At 42.5% G+C, this 9479-nt stretch overlaps 1 protein-coding gene across 1 annotated transcript; it reads right to left on the bottom strand.

The window, feature by feature from the left end:
* Positions 1-5565: 5565 nt before the first annotated feature.
* Positions 5566-6231, bottom strand: SCP2D1 (SCP2 sterol binding domain containing 1). The gene has a single exon (XM_024559889.1). It carries the CDS (start codon positions 6145-6147, stop codon positions 5677-5679), a length of 471 nt encoding a protein of 156 aa, XP_024415657.1. The 5' UTR covers positions 6148-6231; the 3' UTR covers positions 5566-5676.
* Positions 6232-9479: the final 3248 nt, after the last annotated feature.

The raw sequence follows: 9479 nt of genomic DNA, 5'->3' as shown, positions 1-9479 counted from the left end.
GGAAGGAGTCCCTCATTTCAGCATCAGATGTCAACAGTCATCACTTTGACAGTCTCCCAAAAGAGTATTTTCTGTGTCTAACAGAAGAATGAAAAAAAAAATCCCTTATTAGAATATTTTTCTGTCTCTTTTTGTGCTTCAGGCAAATGGATGGACTATTCCTGACTCTAAGGAAACTCAGGATTCCTGTGAGTGGACCAGGACCCACCAGAGTGCCTCACTCTCTCCTACTCTGGTATCTGCCATTGCAGAAGTACCTGCTTCTGTAGCTCTATCTTTTGATTCCTACTTTAGAGTTAGGCTTCCCTCTCAGATGTCCAGCGACCCTGAGGATCCCAGAGGGAGTGAGCCCAGTATCTGACAGTGTCTTCAGAATCCTCCACTTAGGGCCCATCACACCAACAAGGGCCTTGGGAAGATGGGAGCCCAGAGGACAAAAGCATCAGGAGAAGGCAAGCACAGGCATCCCCATGTGCTGCCCATGGTTCCTGGGACAGTAAGAATTGGCAGGACCACTCTCACAATGGGGGAAAATAAATCCCACCTCCAGGGAAGAGGGGTTTATTTTGTATCCTTCTCTTGTAAAGCAGCCCATCATGACACTTTCCCTAAAGGACAGAAGCAAATTTGCAAAGTTTCAGTTGGGTAAGTCGAGTTCACCCTTTGACACTTCAGGCAGGCATTCTCTGAAGAGCAAAGTCATGTGTAATTTTTTGGAATAAGTTAAAATGCAAGGTGGAGAATAGCTTCTGTGGGCAACTAAAAAGTGAGATGTGGAATATGTACATTGGGACTCATGTGTACATAGCTGGAAGGACACACCAGAAGCCAGCAACTGTGGGTGACTTTAGGGATAAAAATGGGAGAAGGGGATCAGGAAAAGTATGAAAAACTGAATTTTCTCTGTATACCTCTTTGTACTACTTGGATTTTTTCCATGTGCATGTTTTTAAAAAAATATATGAGTTTTTTAATTCATTCAACAAACAACCATGGAGTGTACAGTGGATGTCAAGCATTGAGAGAATGAGACAAAGCAAAACCAGGCGAGGCTAACTCCACCCTCTGGAGCACACTGGCACTGGCAGGTGCTTAGGTCAGCCACATAACCAGTCATCCAAACTGAGACCCTTCAGAGGAAGGAGACACCACTAATGGAACATCAAGACAGAAGGGCAAAATGAGGCTGTCCTGGGCAAACCAAGATTTGATTGGCCCAGATAGGATAATACCCACCCACAGTCAGAGCACTGGGAGAAAGAGAGGCATAAGAACTATGGGAGAAGACAACAACTGAACAGGGCAGCTTCATGGAAGAAGACCTAAAGGGTAGGTGGGGTTTAGATGGTAGATTCAGGAGGGGATGATGGGCAGAGTTAAGGCCCCCAAGAAGATTCTACACCTAACCCCTAGGAGTATGTATATGATGATAAGTCATACCCATGAATGCATTACCTGTCCTAGCACATGCTGCTATAACAAAATACTGTAGACTAGGTATCTTATCCAACAGGTATTTATTTCACCAGTTCTAGAGGTTGCAACTCTGAGATTAGAGTGCTGGTGTGCTCAGGTTCTGGTGAGAACTGTCTTCTTGGTCTGTAGTTGGGACCTTGCTGTATCTTCACATGGTGAAGAAAGGGAGTTCATATGAATTTGGGTGGAGGGGCATAATTATTCAGTCCATAGCATTCATTACTTTACATGACAAAAGGGACTTTGCAGATGTAACTAAAGTGACTAATCATTTGACATTGATAGGAAGATTATCCTGGATTATCTGAGTGGGTCCAATGTAATCAGTCAAATCCTTTCAAGTAGAGGCAGATGATGAAGGGAGAGGAACTCAGAGAGATTTGAAGCCTGAGAAAGGCCCCACATGTCATTGCTGGCTTTGCGGGTGGAGAAGCTGCATGACCAGGAATGTGGGCAACTTCCAGGAGCTGAGAGAGCATCTTTAGCTGATAACTAACAAAGAAACTGGGACCTCAGTCCTACAACCCCAAGGAACTAAATTAGGCCACAACCCAAATTAGCTTGGGGAAGATTCTTCCCCCAGATGAGAGCCCAGCTTGGCCAACACCTTGGTTTCAGGCTGTAACATGTGATCAAAACAGAGAACCCAGCTGAACCTACCCTGACTTATGACCTGCAGCAACTGGGAGAAAATGAACAGGTGCTGTTTTCAGGAACTAAATTTGTGGCCATTTGTTACACAGCAATAGAAAACTAACACAGAATATTTCAGTGAGGGGGTAGAGTAAGAGCATTTATGGAGGGAGCTGTGGTCATGAATGCAAACATCTATGAGGCCCAGCAAAGTAGGCCCAGCTAGAGAAACAACAGTGTAAGCTCAGTGATGGAGGGCTGCCAAGACCTGGCCCAGCAGTCAAAGAGGCAGCATGGAAGGTGGAGTGGGCCTGTCTGAAGAGCCCATGCCACTCCCTGTCTCCCGAGCTATTTTTCATTTGGCAGGAATATAAGATTAGTGTGGCCCCAAAATCCAATTTTTTGAGAGAACCCAGAGATCCAATTCTTATTTAAAAAGTCCTCATCCAAACTTTATACACTTTTCTAGGGAGACTAAGCAACACAGAAATGTGTGTTTTGGACCATATGTGACCTTCTAGGGCATCAATTGAGTGTAAGAGACAAGGCAGAAGGTCTCTGAACAGTGTGAAAGCTGAATGTGGCTTTTTCAGGAGATAATAGGGAGCCAATGAGAGTCCCCCCTTTCCTCTCACCCAGAAGATAAAGGGAAGTTACATACATGGAAAACCACTGACTATGCCAGGCCTGACCTTCCTGGCACTCCCCAACAACTTGATGTCATAAGGGCCACTGGCCCCATTTCCAGGCAAGGCAGATGAGGAGCAGAGGGGCTCCACAATTGTCTGTGGTTACATGGATGTGACGTGCTGACACTGGGCTCAAAACTCCATTTCTGATTCCACAACCTGAGTCCTTCCAATTGCTGCACATGGTATTCCACATCAAGTTATCTGATCCTTTTCAATGAAAAGGGCTTTGCTGCCATGTTTCCCAAGGCCTCTCACCTCACTTAATCAACCATCTCCCTCTCCTTATTCAAGGCTGCTGCTCTTCCTTCTCTCTAGCTCCTACTGTGATGGCTGCTCATCCATCCCACAGCACTGAATCAGACCTCCCTCAGTCTGTCTATAGCCCAGCCTTTCAGACGCCATTCCTACTGTTCACTTGTAGCTCAGTCTCTTGGCTTCCCAGTTAACAACTTCCTGAGACAGGAATCTAATTGGTTCAGATCATGTTTTTGTCACAAGACATAATGGATAGCTGGTCAACCTATGGGGTAAGCCTCCCTTTGGTCAGATGCCAGTGAGGCATGATCCTCTGTAACCCCTCTCTCTTTCCCATCCTCCTCTACCCTCTAATCCATCTGTAAGCAATTTATGTCTCAGGGTCAATCCCCCAAAACTACTCATGGTACTAACAGGACCACTCAGGAGAGCTGTTCCTGAAAACAGTACCCAAACACCTGCTGAGACTTGTTTGATGTTCATGAACATGGCTTGAATGGAATGCTTGCACCAGGAAGGTAAGCTTTCATGACAGTACACACAATCAGTCTAAAGCCTCTGAAACACCCACCACTGGCCTGAAGGGGCAATGGTAAAAACAGCATATGGATCACAGACTGACCCAGGTGAGCAAAGGAACCAGGGAATGCTCCATTCCCCACTCTCCCTCAGCAATGCTTCACCATGAAGTTGAGCAAATTGAACAAAAGGTCTCTTGGTTTCCCACTGAGAGAATGAGATTTTGTTAGCAATGAACACTCACTCTGCCTCTTTCTGACATGGACAGCTGAAGGAGGCCTCTGCAGAACCGCCCAAATCAATAAGGGGTTGGAAAGGCAGACACATAATGAGGTCAGAGTATTCCTTGCGCTGAGAGGGAAGAATTTGAAAATCTCTTTATAAAGCTACATCTTGAGTGGAAGGCAGCAGCTTTTATTTAGCTTATATTGACACAATAAATTGCATAGGTATATATAGTGTACAATTTGCTGTTTGATATATATATATACACATATATATACCTGTGAATCCATCACCACAATCAAGATAATGAATCAACCCATCACCTCAAGATTCCTCATGGCCATTGTAAACACGCCTTCCCTCCCCACTCCCCATTTCCATATCTTGGCAGCCACTGATCTTTCTGTCACTAGGGTTTGCCTTTTCTAGTATGTTACATAAATAGAATCATATTGTATGTACTTGGTTTTCTCTGGCTTCTTTCAGCATAATTATTTTGATACTCAATTGTGCTATTGTGCATATATCAATAATTCATTCCTTCTTATTGCTGAGCAGTATTCCATGGTCTAACATACCAAAATTTGTTCATTCATTCACCTGTTGATGGACATTTGGTTTATTCCCAGTTTGGCACTATGACAGCTATGAACATGCACATACAGACTTTTGTAGTTGTACATATGCTTTCTTTCCTCTTGGGGAAAATACTTAAGAATGGAATAACTGGATCATTAGGTAAGCATGTGTTTGAGCATGGTCAATTTAATAACACTTCCTTGTGGGTTTTAGAGCGTCCACACTGTGTATATTTAGCCTACCAAATAAAAGTACACATGGATCACACAGGAACATGTAATACTCATACTCACCGATGAGGAGGTTACATCAGGCAGCCAGCTTCCTTCCAGTCCTCCCAATGCAGGAAAAGGGCTTCTAGAGGGGAGAATCTCCCAGGTTGACCTTCAATTTTGTAAATGTTCACTGCACAAGCTCCTGACACTTCAGAAATGGCCCATAAGAGGGCTCTGTCTCTTATAATAATCTGTCTCTTATATAATCTGTCTCCAGGAGATCCTTTAAAAAGGACAACATCTCACTGGTCTAGAATAAGACAGTTATTATGATCAATACTGAAAACTGCAGAATGAACCAGAGCAAGCTTCTTCAAGGATGCTCCCATCAACATCACGTGGGAACTTACTAGAAAGGCACATTCTCCCCAGCCCAAACCTACAGAGTTAAATATCCAGTTGGGGCCCAGCACTCTGGGCTTTCACCACCTGCAGGTGATCTGATGTATGCTCCAGTTTAAGAAACAGTGGCCTAAAACACCTTTCAGGTCCTTAGGCTCACTCAAAATTGAATCCATCAGAAGTCATAATACACTATCACTTCTACTGCCTGTTCCACCCACATCACTGTGCAGTCCACTTTCTTGCACCTCTGTTAGTCTCCTCAGAGAATCAAGTTACCAACTGGAATGAAAATTTACTGACAGTCATCACTATTTCCCAAAAGCACCAATCTAAGAAAAACTAGGAATCAGGCAGGAACTCAGTCAATAAGCCATTTAAATCCAACTGTTAAAACCACCGCATTTCTCTACACGCAGATTTCACCCTATTATATTTCAGTATAAATAAATCTAAGAAAAGAAAAAGATTTTAGGTGATACACCACTCCAATACTCTTTACTGCTCTACAACCATCGCTGGAAATGTACACATTAGCAGGAAAAATAATCAAACTTGAATAGGAAGAATTTGAGTAAAAATATGGGATACTTTTTGTTTTAATCTTCAGCTTAAGCATGATTTCTGCTCCACATTATAACCAAAGGAGGTTCTCATCATTTCCTTGGTATTTTGCATGCTTAACATTTAGCCCAGTCTTTGAACACCCTCTCCAACTTCCGGCCAAGCAGAACTTTGCCGCTCACTTTGAACTTGCCGGCAAGGAAAGCCTTCTGAGGGTTTATTTTGCCCAAAACCAACTCCATAAAGACAGGTTCTGGGATTGTGAAGACAGTATCTGCTGGGAGCCTGGCAGATCCTGGATACATGTCCCCAGAACCATTCTTCAGATCAATGGTCCACTGCAGAATGATCTTCCCATCTTTGGTGATGTCCAGCTGAAAGATGGCATTGACTTTCTTTACAAGCTGGGCCCCCACTTCTTTGACATAATATCTAATGTCCTCAAACACCTGGAAGCTCTGGAATTCTGAAAGCTCTAGAGGGTGTGGCATGGCAGTTTCCCAAGCTGAGCCCATTTCCTTGCACTGACATGCCTGAGGTCCATCCCCTGCTTTGATTTTGGGTTGATGGTCAGTTCTCTTCCACATCTTACTGTGCTGGTCCTCTTGACCTTGCCATCTGGTTAGTAAGCCACTGTGGCCTGATTAGTATCTTCAGGTCAGATTGTGACATCAAAGGTAAGGCCCAAACAGGGAATGAGGCTGGTATATGTGCTGCAGTCTTATTGGCTAAACAGATGCTAAAATGTGACATGGAGTGAGGCCTCAAACAGGTAATTGTGAGGCAGATCCACACCACCACCCCCCAAACCAATCAGAGCTATTGGTCTCACAAGCCCAGAAAGTTCTGGACCCCATGGAGGAAATAAGGGAAACTGGCTCAAGAAGGTCCTTTGGTGACATGAGCTCTATCTTTCCAATGCAGGCATCTCTCAGTAGCAATCCTAACTGAGAGAGCAGTTATTCTGATTCCTTCAAAAGTAGATGATTCTTTCTCTTTCATTTTATTGATTGATTGATTGTTGTTGTTGTTGTTCAAGTAGAGTTGTCTCCATTTTCCCACCACCACTTTCTCCCCACCCCACCCACCCCCACCTATCACCCTCAATCCTTCCCCCTTCAGCTTTGTCCATGGGTCCTTTATAGTTGTTCCTGAAATCCCTTCTCCCCTTTCCCCCCATTATCCCCTCCCATCTCCCCTCTGGTTACTGTCAGCTTGTTCTGAATTTCAATGTCTCTGGCTATGTTTTGCTTGCTTATTTGTTTTTTTGATTAGGTTACACTTACAGGTGAGATCATACAGTATTTGTCTTTCACCACCTGGCTTATTTCACTTAGTATAATGCTCTCCAGACCCATTCATGCTGTTGCAAAGGGTAGGAGCCCCTTCTTTCTTTCTACTGCATAGCATTCCATTGTGTAAATGTAGATACATAGATTTTTGACCCACTCATTTGCTGATGGGCACTTAGGTTGCTTCCAGCACTTGGCTATTGTAAATTGCAGTTGTGGACAAAGGTAGATGATTCTTAAGCAACAGATCGTAGTGCTGGATTTGGCTTGACCTGGTGGCTGGTGGAGGGGACATGCTTTTAGAGCCAAATAGCAGGTTGGAGAAGGAATCAGTGCAGACCTGCATCAATCGGAAAGCTTCCAGCACAGTGATAGGGAGGAAAAATTTTAAAAAGACATATCTCTAAGATGAGCAGAAGATTCTGCCGGTCTTACATGATAGTTGCAGGTAACAATATAGTCCTTACTTTAGCACTGTTCTAGGCACTATACATGTATTAATATTTTTAATCCTTATTACAGCACCTTGAGGTAGGTACTACTTTTTATCTCTATTTTACAAATAAGAAAACTGAGGTAAGGGGAGATGAAGTGATATGCTGAAAGTCACACAGCTAGTAAATAGGGTAGCAAGGTTTGAACAGAGGTGGAATGACTCTAGAACCCACTGTTAGTCTGCTTGATGCTTTGTCATGATTAGGATGAAGTTTTATAGAGGGGATATCACAGGATTGCTCTTGTACTGTTCTCAGTGCATTATATCAGGGGTATATGGTGTATGTCCCATTGCTGGTTATGTTGACCTTGATCACTGCTAGGTTTCTCCACTGCAGTTACTGTTTTTCCCTTGTAACGAAGAATTATCTTATGGGGAGATACTTTGAGACTTTGCAAATATCCTGTTTCATGTCATATTTCAGCCCCGTCCTTTCTGCATCCACCCATGGTCCCTCGGTGTGATATGTGCTAAATGGTCATTTTCTATTCTGATCACTCCCCTCAGTTTTAACAATCGGAATTGTGCTGTAAGGAAGCTCTGTCCCTTCTCCCCTGTTTCTTTATTTGTTCAATTATGTATTTATTTCAATATGAACTTGTAGATATTTTATTCTGTGGGTCATAATGTATTTTTATCATTATTTATTTTCTTGCAAATTGTCCCAGATTTGGTCATTGGGAGTTTCATAAAGCTCCCATGCATCCATTCTCAATCATACTGCTCTTATATGTAAGGGAAGATACATTAAATGGAGTTGCTGCTGGCTTTGTTCTGTCTTGGAGGAATGCAGAGAATAAAAAGGCTTTGGCATATTTTCTTTGGTATATAATGCGTGAGGTGGTATTATCAACATGGAGAAGTTAAACAAAACCAAGTGGTCTCCAAAACCAAGTCTACTCTGAAAACAACAGATATGAACATCTGCATAGAAAATTTAAAGTGAAGAGGTAGACAACTCCCTAGTAAATTCACTGTGAGCAACTGGCCCAGAACTGGGCCCCATCGCCACTCATATCTGCTCCCCCACTCAAAGGAGGGGTTGTTCCTTCTGAATTATTCAGATAGGTCCCAAACTAGGCTGCCATTCCTACATCAGCATATCAGAGGGAAACACAGCTCCATTGTCCATACCTGTTGCCTTCATGTTTCTATCTTTTATAAGTAGGTTTTTCTTCCCTTAAAGGGATTCCCAGTGTGAATGGCTCCTGTGCACATTAGTCACTGGGGACATGCAAATTAAAACTACGTGAATCATCACATACAAAATTTTTTGTAACTGTGTATACTAATGAATGTTATATAGACTTATTGTAATGATCATTTCGTAACGTATACAAATATCAAATCATTATGTTCTACACCTGAAACTAATAATGTTATATGTCAATTACACCTCAATTTTTAAAAAAAGATGAGCAAAGATGTTGAATGATTTTCAGGTGAAGAGAAATATCACCAATTGGTGATCCCTACCTCTGTACCAAGTGTGTCCAAGCTGCAGCCCATGGGCTGCATGTGGCTCAAGATGGCTGTGATTGTGGCCCAACACAAAATCATAAATTTACTTAAAATATTATGAGATAAGCCAGGCAGTGAGGGACAAATACCATATGATCTCACCTTTAACTGGAACATAATAAATAGAAGAAAAAAGGAAACAAAATATAACCAGAGACATTGAAGTTAAGAACAATCTAACAATGGTCAGGGGGGAGTGGGGAGGGGACAGTGAGGAGAGGGGATTACAAGAACTACTATAAAGGACACATGGACAAAATCAAGGGGGAGGGTGGAGGTGGGGGAGGGAGGGGGTTTCAGCTGGGGTGGGGTAGAGGGATGGGGAGAAAAGGCACACAACTATAATTGAATAACAATACAAAATTAAAATTAAAAAAAAATAAGCAACCTAAAAAAAATTATAAAAAAAAAAAAAGGAAGACACAAACAAATGGAAGCATGTACCATGCTCATGGATTGGAAGAATTCATATCATCAAAATGGTCATAATACCCAAAGCAATCTATAGATTCAATGCAATCCCTATTAAAGTACCCATGATACATTTCACAGATATAGAACAAACCTTTCAGAAATTTATATGGAACCATAAATGACCCCGAATAGCTGC

Source organism: Desmodus rotundus, chromosome 6 (assembly GCF_022682495.2).
Source record: "Desmodus rotundus isolate HL8 chromosome 6, HLdesRot8A.1, whole genome shotgun sequence".
Lineage (NCBI taxonomy): Eukaryota > Metazoa > Chordata > Mammalia > Chiroptera > Phyllostomidae > Desmodus > Desmodus rotundus.
This window is presented reverse-complemented; position numbering and strand designations above follow the sequence as displayed.